The sequence below is a fragment of the Sorex fumeus genome, unplaced genomic scaffold (assembly GCF_029834395.1).
Source record: "Sorex fumeus unplaced genomic scaffold, SorFum_2.1 ptg000006l, whole genome shotgun sequence".
In the NCBI taxonomy this organism is placed as follows: domain Eukaryota; kingdom Metazoa; phylum Chordata; class Mammalia; order Eulipotyphla; family Soricidae; genus Sorex; species Sorex fumeus.
The window spans coordinates 66734002-66746642 of record NW_026606063.1 but is presented as its reverse complement, the minus strand read 5'-3'; the positions used below and the strand labels follow the sequence as shown (position 1 = coordinate 66746642).

The 12641-nt window shown below is 46.5% G+C and overlaps 1 protein-coding gene across 34 annotated transcripts in view; it reads left to right on the top strand.

The window, feature by feature from the left end:
• MAP4K4 (mitogen-activated protein kinase kinase kinase kinase 4) overlaps nt 1-12641 on the top strand; it is a 144657-nt gene that overhangs the window by 113114 nt on the left and 18902 nt on the right. For 5 of the 34 annotated variants that reach the window (XM_056128156.1, XM_056128096.1, XM_056128112.1 and 2 more), the window contains 7 exons: nt 2837-3070; nt 4045-4151; nt 5507-5658; nt 6320-6417; nt 8935-9110; nt 9589-9709; nt 10744-10935. In XM_056128156.1, the coding sequence (XP_055984131.1) occupies nt 2837-3070; nt 4045-4151; nt 5507-5658; nt 6320-6417; nt 8935-9110; nt 9589-9709; nt 10744-10935 (1080 nt within the window). The remainder of the gene's footprint in view (nt 1-2836; nt 3071-4044; nt 4152-5506; nt 5659-6319; nt 6418-8934; nt 9111-9588; nt 9710-10743; nt 10936-12641) is intronic. The other 29 variants (XM_056128083.1, XM_056128163.1, XM_056128104.1 and 26 more) reach the window with 11 other exon arrangements.

Genomic DNA, 12641 nt, shown 5'->3' with positions numbered 1-12641 from the left:
CTGGGTGGAGGAGACGCCGAGCCCCAGGCCTGCTCGGCATAGTCAGAGTTTGATTTGTTAAGACACTTAGAAAGACAAGAGATCTGTAGGTGTAATTTTAGACTTAAAGGACATAGCTTGTCAGGAAAAAAGACTTTTTTTATTTTTATTTTTTAATTATATTAGTAGCATCAAGATTCAGTGGTTTCTTCTTTTAGGCTAATTTTTTACCATCCTCATGCCAGTGTTTGTAAGTGGTTGTCTTCTTTGGTATAGAGATTGTTCAGTTTTTGTTTTTTAGAAAATCAGTGTCACAAGTACATGGAGTGGTCAGCCAAGAGCTTTCTTTTCACCTGTGATCCTTGGCTCCTGTTCAGCCCTGGTGCTAGTTTTTAAAAAGCCAGTGAACACCCTGAAATTCCATGTAGAAGTTTTTGGTTTGCCAAAGTGCATGATTTTCCAGGGAATGGGCCTTTAACAGATTCTCCAGAGGTTATGAGTACAAGGGCATGATCTTTGGATCCAGTGTACAACCGTACACTGGCTTAGGTATGGGCTTCCATGAAGGTGTGCAGAGCACAGCTCATAGCCTTTCCTTAGAACAGTGTCTGCTTTACCTAATGAAGAGAACCGTACCTCTGGGCAGTGCCTGATGGTTAGGAGGGAAGTGTCTTAATTCTCTAGAGGGAAGTGAACTGTCGGCCATATCTGTACAAAGATCATTGAGAGCTTAGAGTCTCATTTGCACTCTTGCTGAAAGTAATCAACTTCAGATATTTTCCCTCCTTGTAGTTGTGAGAGCCATCCTACTGGAAACAGGTTCTTCTGGAGGGTGAAGGCGTGGAGTAGGGTTTTGGGTCACTCCTGGCTCTTCTTAGGGGCTACTTCTGGCTCTGTGCTCAGGAATAACCCCTGGCCAAGCTCAGCGAACCGTAAGTGGCACCAGAAATCAAACCTTAGTGAGCAGGGGCCACATGCAGTTTGTCTCTCCAGCCATGGGAGCAAGTTCTCAATCCTGATTTTTGCTCTCACTGATCACTATGTGCTGTTGAAGCCAAAGTTATAGGACTGGCTGTGGTGTTCTGTACAACACATTCAGAGGTGGATTTGATTGCTTTACAGTAAATAATCTCAGTGTGGGTGAGTTTTTAAATGGCAAAGAACCAGGGCCCAAGAAAAGTCTTTATTGATTGGGCCATTAATTCTTTAGAAAACAGGAGTCCCTCTGTTTTGTAAACTAGCAATTATATTAGTGATTAACTGTCATGCCTAGAAAAGTCTCTCTTTTTCTCCTGTTCTGAAGTTGCTTTTGGCTACAACCTGTACACCAAGAAACATGTCGGACACCTTTAAAAAACATGATTACTATGAGAATACTTTTAATACCATGCCCTTTTCCCAAAATTTTTAAGCATTTTAGAGATCTTGAACTTACAGTAACTGAAATTAATGTAACTCTTACAAATCATTGTCTTGGGAAATGTTCCAAATCTTGCATTTTAGAAAGATTTGACTAAATTGTGATTTGATATTTCCAGTTTTCATTAATTTGTTAATATAATAAATATGTGGCTTGAATTCTATAAATTACAATGTGGAATAGTTTTGAAATTATAAAATACAATGGAAAGAATACTGTTTCAGAGATTGTTTTTTGTCCACTTTAAAAGCAACCAGTTAAATTCGGTTAACAAAGGATCATCATAGATAGAAGGAAATATCCAGTAGCAGTCAATTTAGGGACTCATAGTACTGGATTGCGGATTTTTTTTTGGGGGGGTGGAGAGGGGGTCACACCCAGCAGTGCCCAGAGCTCACTCCTGGGTCTGCACTCGGGGATCACTCCCAGTGGGGCTTGGGGACTGACCAGATAGGATGCCAAGGATCAAACCCAGGGTGGCCACATGCGAGGAAGAAGCACCCTAGCCACTATGCTGTCACTCCAGCCCAGTACTGAATATTTTTAAAGAAATCACAATCCCTTCTTCTTCAGTATGAAGATAGAGATGTACTAGGCTTTAGAATGTCTTTAGAAGAAAGAGGGAAAACTTTGCATTTGAAAAGTTGGCTGCTTTGAAGTTCTTGTACTTACTATACTTTCCAAACATTCGGGGTTTGTCTTTGCTGTTTAAGTGTGCTACTTTGTTGTTATTTGGGCTGAAATTTCCCAGTGCCAGGTAATGTGAGGATGGAGAGAGAAGACTTGCATGCATGACTGTACTTACTGTACTTTCCAAACATTTGGGGTTTGTGTTTGCTGTTTAAGTGTGCTTCTTTATTGTTACTTGGGCTGAAGTTTCCCAGTGCCAGGTAACACGAGGCTGGAGAGAGAAGACATGCATGCGTGGCAGTGTCCTTGCCACTGTTGTTCCTCTCTCTGCCTCCCCACTTGCTCTGCTTTGTCATGTGGCATGTCCCCTCTCTGACCGGAGGGCAGAATCAGCTTTGCTTTGCTTTGCTATTTTTCATTTTTTAAAAAAAATCTTTGTTTATTGCTATCTGTAACCTGCATCTGGATATCAAAAAGTTCTTCTTGTCAATGTAGTTTTGTTGTATTCTACACACGATGTGTCCCCCACCCTCTGCCCCCTACCCCCACCACTTCCCTTCGAAGCTGATGTTGTACTGCTCCTTCCCACCCTGCTCTATACCCCCTGACCTTCCCCACCTGCTCTGTGCGCACCCCCCCACCCCCCCACCCCCGGCATTGCATCCCCACCCCCGCTCCCCTGACCTTCTCTCCCCTGCACTGTACAGCCCCGTTCCCTTCCCTGATCCCTGCCTTGGGTTTGGGACTGACGGGAAGCGCGTTTTCTGCAGAACACATTGAATGTTTTGTGTTTTGTTTTCTTGTAAGGTACAGTGGTCCCACCTGGCATCTCTCAAGAACAATGTCACCCCTGTCTCGCGATCCCATTCCTTCAGTGACCCTTCTCCTCCCAAATTTGCACACCACCATCTTCGCTCTCAGGACCCCTGTCCACCTTCCCGCAGTGAGGCGCTAAGTCAGAGCTCTGACTCCAGGTCGGAGCTCCCTGACCCCACCCAAAAGGCGTGGTCTAGATCAGACAGTGAGGAAGTGCCTCCACGGGTAAGAAGCAGAAAGACAGATGTGTGCTTCTTTTTCCTTTTTGTTATTTTTAAAAGATACTTATTTTAATGGAAGGGAATGGTGATCTCACCAGATTTAAGGGGCAGTAACATTTCCCGGGAACTTTTCAGCATCGGGAGGAAGTTCCCTGGTCAGGCATGTACATGAGCCCACATGCAACATCTGGGGAACTTCTTAGCTTGACTGTTAACTGTCTAGTGAAATATGTACTATTACAATCAGACTTGGCTACAAATAATATGGTTGTCAAATAAATAGAATGAAGTCTATGTCTCACAAGCTTATATAGAAGCTAAGGATCATTTTACAATACAGGGATCTCCTAGGGCAGTATGAGTATGGTAACAATACTACTATTTTCAGAAAAGGTCATTTAAGGGGAAGAATTATCATAAAGATGTCAAAGTAATGAATTTTTTTAAATTTTTTAATTGAGGGCTTTTTTTGTTTCAACTTTTTGTTTTGTAAATGGAGGAATTCTCTTTTTTTAGCTTTTTTTTTCTTGTTTTTGGCAACTACGAAATTAAACAAAACACTTCATTTTTCTCTACTTGGAATTTGCTTCCTCTGAATATTTTCTTTCTTCCTACTACTCTTTGTTTTCCTGCTGATCCGTTTGTAGACCATTGTTTGGTTTCTCTGAGCCTATTTCCTTGATTCTCACATTATCTCAGCAAAATGCTTTACACATCCTGCTGCCACCAAGCCTCAGCTCAGAAATCATTTTCGTTGTCCCTGATGGCAGAATTACTGTTTGTGCTGGCTCCTTTGGTGCCCTTGACTTTATTTCCTTGCTTTTTTTGTGTGCAGGGTAGAGAAAGCTGAGACCTGGGTGTGGGCAGATGAGCGTGAGACTGGTGTGCCTAGGACTGCTTTAAGAATGTGCTCTGGTCTGGTCAGGGGATCGTTTTCCTCGAGTTGCAGTGATCTGATCGCTGTGTCTTCTACCCAAGGTTCCTGTGAGAACAACATCTCGATCCCCGGTTCTCTCCCGCCGCGATTCCCCACTGCAGGGCAGTGGACAGCCAAATAGTCATGCAGGTCAAAGAAACTCCACCAGGTAAGGGTACAGAGCGGGAGCAACCCTGTCCAAACCCTTCTCCCAGCTGTGGGGTGAGAGCTCATCTGTCCTTACTGAAAAGCAGCCCTCAGAGGCCCATCAGCCTTAGTGTCGCTGGTCCGTTCTGCAGCGTGGCAGTTTCTGAGTGAGAACCGCCTATCTTTTAAGGATATGTGACAGGAGGTGGGCCCCCTAATCTGAGGGAGCTTCGTATCTGCGGGACTGTCACAGTCTGTGATCACCCAGAGAGTCAACCAAGTCACACCACGAGGCTCTAGAGCTGCTGTGCCCCCTAACAAAGCTATAAGCCCCAGGAGGCGACTCAAATTTGACTTGAACTCAGGATTAGAACTGAATGTCGTGGACTGCAAGAATGGCTCAAGGACTGGAGCTCACACTCAGAGTGCAGGAGCCCCAGTTTCCTTGTTCCCTGAGCACTGCCAGCAGTGATGGTTCCTGAGCACTGAGTCAGGAGTACCCTCAGAGGATATGACCCAAACCAGCAAAATTTCTTAGTTGCGTCAGCCCTATTTCAGGTTCTCAGCAGCTCCACCCTGAGGTACAGATGAAGTCTAGAACCTCCTCATTCCACTTACGTGCTTCTGACCAGAACTGTCCAGAGGGAGAAAGGGTCCCAGCGATGAGTGGCTCATCCATGAGTTTTCATGGTAGAACCTTAGAGGGTCACCTTCTGCCCATGGAATTCTGCTGTAACTTGAGGTAGTGGGGTGATTGACTCCCAGAAGCTGGAGGGAGCATCTCTCTTCTTCAGGGATGAGGCTGGACTTTGAGAGTTTTATGTCCTGGCTCTACTGTCCTGCCCTGTCCTATCCTGTCTGAGTCTAGCACAGCTGTGCCAGCCTCACCCATTCTCAGTCCCATTTCCCACACCACTCATAGACATAGCAGCATGCTGCTCAAAAGTCTGATGTTTGGAGCAGTGACGGATGAGTGAGAACCGCAGCCTGGAAGCAGAATAGTTTGGGGAGTAATTACATGAATTTAGTTTTTATTACCGCTGAATTTATGGCTGTGACAGAGGTCATGACCCTTCTGAACTGAAGAGCAGCATTTGTTCTTACTCCCAACCAAGATGTTTTATTTTTGCTAATAATGGGCCATCTTTTAGCCCTTTCAGTTTGTTTAGATATCCAAGGTAGGTAATGAATGACAATTTCTATTGAGTGTAATGGAAATACTATGCCTGTAGGCTGCAGTTCAAAATCCTCAGCACATGTGCATGCATGTGTGTGTGTGTGTGTGTGTGTGTGTGTGTGTGTGTGTGTGCGCGCGTGTGTGTGCATGCATATGTGTGTGAGAAGCACCACATTGACTGTTCTTTCCTCTTCTGATAGCAGTATCGAGCCCCGGCTGCTGTGGGAGAGGGTGGAGAAACTGGTGCCCAGGCCTGGCAGTGGCAGCTCTTCCGGCTCCAGCAACTCAGGATCCCAGCCCGGGTCCCACCCCGGCTCTCAGAGTGGCTCCGGGGAGCGCTTCAGAGTGAGATGTAGGACGATGTTTTTCTTTCTCTCTCTTCCTTTGTGCCTCTGGGTTATGATCATATATTGGAGATCCCTTTGCATCCAGTAAAAAGATCTGCTGTGTTTACCCAGCAGCTTCCATCACAGATATATTCCCATCTGGGTTGCAGATGTAGTTGTAACTGAATCAGCTCTTGAGAGCTGACTCAGTCAAGCACTTGTGACACTGGCCATTCATTTTCCTGTTAAGTCCTCCATTGTTACACATGATCGTACATATAATCTATAGGATTCTTCCACAATGCATGTCTGCTGCATATGTGCATCTCCCTTTTACAGATGAAAGTAACTGCAGCTTAGTCAGATTGCATGATTAAAGGGGATGAGCTGAATGTCCAAACAGATTTGAACCCACTTCTTTCAGTACAGACTCTAGGACTTGAACAGAGTGGTTGGGTTCGTAGCATGTTATGAGTGCAAAGTCCCTCCACTATACAAAGTACTACAAGTTCAGTTGCATGCTGTGGTAGGGAATTCTTATGGAGGTGTGTGGATATCTGGCCAGGTGCCGCTCAGTGCCCCATCCATTGCCTGACAAGATGCATGCCTAGGGCTGGCGGTATGGGTGGTGGGGTGCAGGGCCATGCCCCTCTGCACTCACCTTTCTGTATCCTTCATACTTCACAGCCTCGTCCAAGTCTGAAGGTTCCCCATCGCAGCGTCTTGAGAATGCAGTGAAGAAGCCTGAAGAGAAGAAGGAAGTTTTCAGACCTCTCAAGCCTGCTGTAAGGATTATGCAAAATAAGGTCTATTTCCTTGAAACCTGAGGGAGGTCACTTAAGAATGTATAGTTTGAGAGATATATGTATATATATATACACACACACACATATGTACACACACACACATATATATATATAGTGTAATTTCATGCAAGCATTTTTTGTTACTGAGAAGTATAAATAGGTGTTTTTGTTTTTTTCAAATATAAGACTAGATGTCTGCAGGATCAGTAGGATAGGAATATAACTCTAAGGAGATAAAAGTAAAATACAAATTCCAGTTATTAAGAACCTTTAGAAAAATGTGATTTGAGAATCCTATAATTCGGTGCAATTGTCGTATGGACTTTGTGGTAAGGAATGAAAAGCATGAGTGCCATCACCCTCAGGCATTCTGTGTGCACTCATCCAACTTATTTATAAAAGGAAGATCTAAATGTCTATGGCTTTCTTACTAGCACTAGCCTTTACTTAATGCTGAATGAGATAATTCATGTTTTAAGATCTCTCCCTTAAATTTCCAGGTAGCTGGAGTTCTTTTGTTATTAGGCTGGCCACTGTAGCTGCGTCTCTTCCTTTATCTGAATTCTTGTTGCGTCACCTGACGGGTAGCTCTATGTTCGCGAGATCTTAGCCTGTTGGGATTTTGACTGCTGGCTTGAATTGATTTCTCTGCTTCCCTCTCTCCCCTTCCTCCTGTGCTTCCCTGTGTGTATCCTGCGTTCTTCATCTCTGATGGCTTCTCGGGCTCCATGAAATGGCCGGCGGACCGAAGGGCGAAGTGGTAAGCCCTGGCTCTGGACCCTCGGCAGGGAGCAGTGTCTCATGGTCAACTTGGCTTGAGTTTGCTCCTCGCCACTTCTTCCTCCGTTAGCTTTTCCCATCTTCTCTAGACTTAAAAAAATAGTAATAATAACAAAAATCTTTTTTTAGCACACAGAAAAGATGTTGTATGTGTTTGTGAATATTAATACGGTTTTTAAAACATCTTCTTACAAGCTAAGGGATACAGAAAGACTTAGGACTGAGCCCTGCTCATAGTCACTTATTTCAGAAGCTGTGGTTCATAGGGAAGAATCATACTTTTAAACATGGAGGCGATGACTATGGGGTTGCTGCTTGCCAGGAAAGTGTTTGCTTTCTGGATGGAGAGATAGATTGCTCAAGGGTCAAGGCCTTGCACACATTCATTCCCTGTCCCCTGAGCTCCACCAAAAACAAAAGAAAACAGAAAGTCAGTGCCAGGGAGATTGTTCAGTGGTCAGTGCTCAGGCGTACATGCCTTGCATAAACCAGTATCTGGATGGGAACCCTGACCTCTGTATAGCCATACTGCCTGGAGGCCCTGGAGTTCCACCCTCTCCCACCCCTAGCTCCTGCCACTTCCTTGAGTCCTAGCATGCAACCTTGCAACTCAGGATTACTCAGGCAGGTATTGCTGGAGTGGCCTCAAGTTTTCGGAGCATCATTTGTCCCCCTGGCCCTACAAAAATCAGATACAACACCCAAAGCACTTTCATAAAAAGTTCCCACATGAAAAGATAAACTTTTACTCCTATATGAAACTATAGAAGATATTAATCATAACTGAAAAGTGCTGGACAAGTGAATCCTAAATGATGTCTCTATAAGAGAATGAAGAGAATCGAAGCCCATTTGAATGGTTTTTGCATGGAGTTGTGAAACCCATTTGAATGGTTTTTGCATGGAGTTGTTCTCTTTCTGATATTGGTGTGCTTTGGCAGTGTTGGGGTTAGGCGGAGAGCCCACCTGGCCCCCTCCCCACAGTGGCACTGGTATCTCCCCTTCTCGCCTCCTGCGTCAGGAGCTGCAGACAACAAGACAGTTTAAGGGCGCCGCAAAGCAGCACAGAGATGAAGTCGGGGGCTAGAGAGAAAGAGTAGTGGGAAAGGGCTTTGCACATGGCCTGGCCCATCTGCACCATGTGGTGGTCTGAGCATCATGGGGTTGGTGGGGGAGGGGGAAATAATGGCAAGTCCCCAAAATAATGGCAACTCCCAAAGGGATACTTTAAATCAGGTCTCGATAAACTAGAGTCCTGCCTGTTGGATCATGTCTTTCAAAGACTTTGAAATAGAAGCTGGTATCTTCATAGCAGACTCGACTACTCATCCAAGTAGATTTTGATGTTCTCGTACATATATATATATGTGATAGCTTATTATCAGCAAATTCTAGATAGGAGATATAAGTTATATTGATTCTAACTTTCTTTTGTTGTACTATTTTTTTTAACTCGTCACCCACCACTTTTGAGGGGGGATGGGGGGAGGGTTGGAGAGAGGCTGCTATGCTCGCCACTATACTACCAGCACTTTCTCTCCCCTTTTTTTGGCCTTTTTCTTTTCAAACCTTAAGAACTTGCCTTTCCACGTTCCTGATAGATGCTTTACGATGCAGGTTCATAAACTCGCTATGGCTGCTTGCGGGTTAAAATCAGACATGAACTGTTCTTGACGATGTCCTCTCTCCTTCACTCCCACCTGTGCCTGGAACTAGGATTTGACGGCTTTGGCCAAAGAGCTACGAGCAGTGGAGGACGTGCGCCCCCCGCACAAAGTCACAGACTATTCATCCTCCAGCGAGGAGTCAGGCACGACTGACGAGGAAGATGAGGATGCAGAGCAAGAAGTGGCTGAGGAACCCACCTCTGGAGCAGAGGACACCAGAGCACCGTCAGTCCTGGGTGTATTTTGGCCACGTTCCTACTGGGCCTTTCCTCCTCTGTGGACGCCGTTTTCCCAGGCCTCTTCCCGGGGTCCCCAAGCATGAGCCGTATTATTGCTGATTTAGCAGCGGGCAGCCCATGCTTCTGGGCCTTTCTCTGTGTTCTATGCATGTTGTGTCTCTGCCACCCCCGCAGACATGTCTGTGTTTTTCTCTTCATAGTTTGAGAAATATTCTTAGAAGGGAACTCCTTTAATTGGCCTTAAGTATTCCTTCCCATCTTTCACTGCAAAATTGAACTAACTGCACTGGAAGGAAATTCTAGGCCCAAGGCGAAATGCTAAGCATTGGCTTTCCTTGAGGAGACTTTTTAGCTTTTTCCTAGTCTCATCGTTCTCAAACGCGGGGGTTGTTTTGAAGAAACCAGGTTGAAATTCGTGCTTCCTGAGCACTTTAACCCTTCCCTTCTCTATTTGGTCTCCGTAGGTCATCTCTGAATCTGAGCAATGGGGAGACGGAATCTGTGAAGACCATGATTGTCCATGACGATGTGGAAAGTGAGCCGGCGATGACCCCGTCCAAGGAAGGCACTCTGATCGTGCGCCAGGTACCCGTGTCTCCGCGTTGTCCGAGGCTGAGCTTTCCTGTATTCATTAACCCACTTGCTCATTCACTCACTCACGCTGTTTCTACGTCATCATCTGTTTCCATGTTAACCAGACCCTGAGGGTAGGGTGCCGGGCTAGGGAGGCAGGTGCGTGCTGCATGCCGAGAAGGTGCCTCGCAGTCTGCCACCACATTGCTGCTCCTCTGCATGGTTTGCGGCAGCCTTCATCCGAGTACCACGCTGAGTCTCGCAGTCTGGGTCTGAGCAATGGCACAGTCCCTGGGGTCTTTCAGCAGCTCTCAGGTGCCAGAGGTAGACCCAACCCCTATCCCAGACCGCCTGGGGGGTTGGGGAGGGGCACTCGGCAGGGATTTGCGCTCCAGGTCCAGAACACAGCAGAGTGAGGGAGCAGTCGGGGCCTTCTCGTGGGGGCGATGGGAGCCGCAGGGCTGGGGGCTCTCTTCTGAGGTCCACGATGTGAGTCTGCTCACTTGCTTAGTCCTGACAGTGTCCCGTGTAGATGTGCTCGGTCTGGAACACGCGTCAGACGCCTGTCCGCTCCTCATAGCTCAGACGTGATAGAAGAGCCGCCTTTCTCACTGACCTAGAACAGGCCCCTATCTAGTGTCTTGAGTGTGTTCATGCCATGGCAATGCATTCAGATGCAAGGTGAGAAGCTCATGGAAAAGTCCAGGCTCCAAAAGCACAAGAGGCCTCTTTCCAGACCTCTAAGCAAAGAATGTTTCTAAAGGAAAGTGAAAGAGGCAGGAGAGGCCTGCGTGCCCACCAAGCCGGGGCTAGCACCCCCGCACCAGTGCCTCGCCACCCCTGCTGGAGTCCTTTGCCTTCTACTGGCGCAGCGTAGGCAGTGTGGATGTGTCCGCAGTGCAGCCTCGGCCAGTCTTCGCTGACCATTCCTTGGCAACAGAGCGAGTTTGTAAAGTCGCCCAGCCCCAGAAGCGGCAGTTATCGGTAGGGTCCTAGGCCATTTCAGCAGCGCTTGAGCGAGACCAGTGTGCCTGTTTTTTCTGCAGAGTACAGTTGACCAAAAACGTGCCGGCCATCATGAGAGCAATGGCTTTGCCGGGCGCATTCACCTCTTGCCAGATCTCTTACAGCAAAGCCATTCCTCCTCCACTTCCTCCACCTCCTCCTCCCCATCCTCCAGCCAGCCGACACCCACCATGTCCCCACAGACACCCCAGGACAAGCTCACTACTAATGAGGTATGTCTCGCACCGCAGCTGGCTGCTTTCCTAGGGTTAGATCAGCACTGCCTGGTAGCTAGTTTGCAGAGGAGCCCTTTCCAGCCCCCCTCACCCCTTCCCTACCCAGCTGCTTTCTTCTGTCGCCCACCCTTCCACCCAGCCCTCAAGTAACCTGTTTCTAGTCTGCATACAGACCCCTTAACGCTAGAGCAGTTTTCCCCCAAACTTGCCAGTTCACTGTCTACTTTTCTCTAGATAGGTGTAGTTGCATGGCTTTCTCTATTCGGTTTACTATTTTTTTTTAAGTCTAAATAAAATAATTGCAGTGTTCTCAGATTCATTATGTATTGGGCATGAAATTGTGGTCATGTGTAGAATCTGCCTTTTTCATTCTCTTTATCGAATACATGAAATGCAGAAAAATATTGATTAAGCAGATATGGCCTTGTCTGGACAAACTTGTTAATCCTCTTCAGGAATCTCTTTCAAACAGGGCTAGGTCATTCCTGGTTTTGTTCTTTTGTTCGTTTGTTTGTTTGTTGGGGGCAGAGGGAATAGGGGTGGTTTGCCAACTCATTAAAAGGATTTCTTTCAGAATTGTTGGGGAAGCCTAGACATTAAGTCTGAGTGTGTTCTCAATGAAATTCTGAGCGAAGAGGAGCACTTGGGTGCTCTTTGGTGGGGGCATGACTGCTGTGCTCAGTCCAGGAGCTAGTGGGGACAGCCTCAGGTGGCAGAGTGATCAGCACTGGGTTCCCAACACTCAGACCTGGATCTGATTTCTGGGGAGTCTGGGTCAAGCACTTTGTCTCCGACTTGAGAGTGGTTCGCAGTGACACAGTGCTTCAGTCTTGTCCATGTCACTCCTGACTATCAGCCCACGTCCCCTCCTGTCTTAGTGCTCTTGTTGGAAAGAAGGGTCCTCACCCCTCTCTGCTGCCTCCTCGGCACCCCATCACCCCCACCAATGCAGAGGCATGTTAGCTGCCCTAGGACAGGTTTGGACACTGGTCCTGGGGCCAACGGGGCAGGAGCACAGGCTCCCTGGAGGACAGTGCTCAAGGTCACCATGCTTTCCACTGCCCGCTGGGAGCGAGAGTCTAGGCTCAAGGCACTTGGCAGATGTGTTCTTATCCCAGCTGCACTCACACTCCTCCATGCATCTGAACTTGACTCCATTCTGCTCTGATGTACAGTATTTTACTATAACCCTTAACTTACTAAACTGGCAAGATTACTTTTCTGTTTGTTTTGTTTTTTTAATTGTCATTACATTTCCACTTAACAATTTGTTTCACTTTCTTTGTGTTTTCCCCGCCTTTGGTCTTAAGTTATACCATTAATCTGAATGCTAGTGCTCTTAAAAGAGCAAAAGGATGTGCCTCATTTTGTCACATACATTATTCATTAATGTGCCCTGTTTGATATGGGTTTAAGGTGATCTATGACCAGGAGCATATCCATGCTTCTGTAGCCTTCTGGCATGAGGCTTCTATGCACCAAATTCAATGATAAGAAATGAAAAATTTTCCACCATTGAGACATCCTTGGACCTTTCTGGACAGGTGAATAAATCCAGAACTGGATGAGTTTGAGGCTAAGACATTGCAAGACTCTAGGAGTTTTCATTATAATTGCTCTGACAAAAACAAAAGCCAGCAGGAGAAACATGCTGATGTTTCCATTGATGACATGCCACAGGTCTGTCTTACCTGCGCAGACTG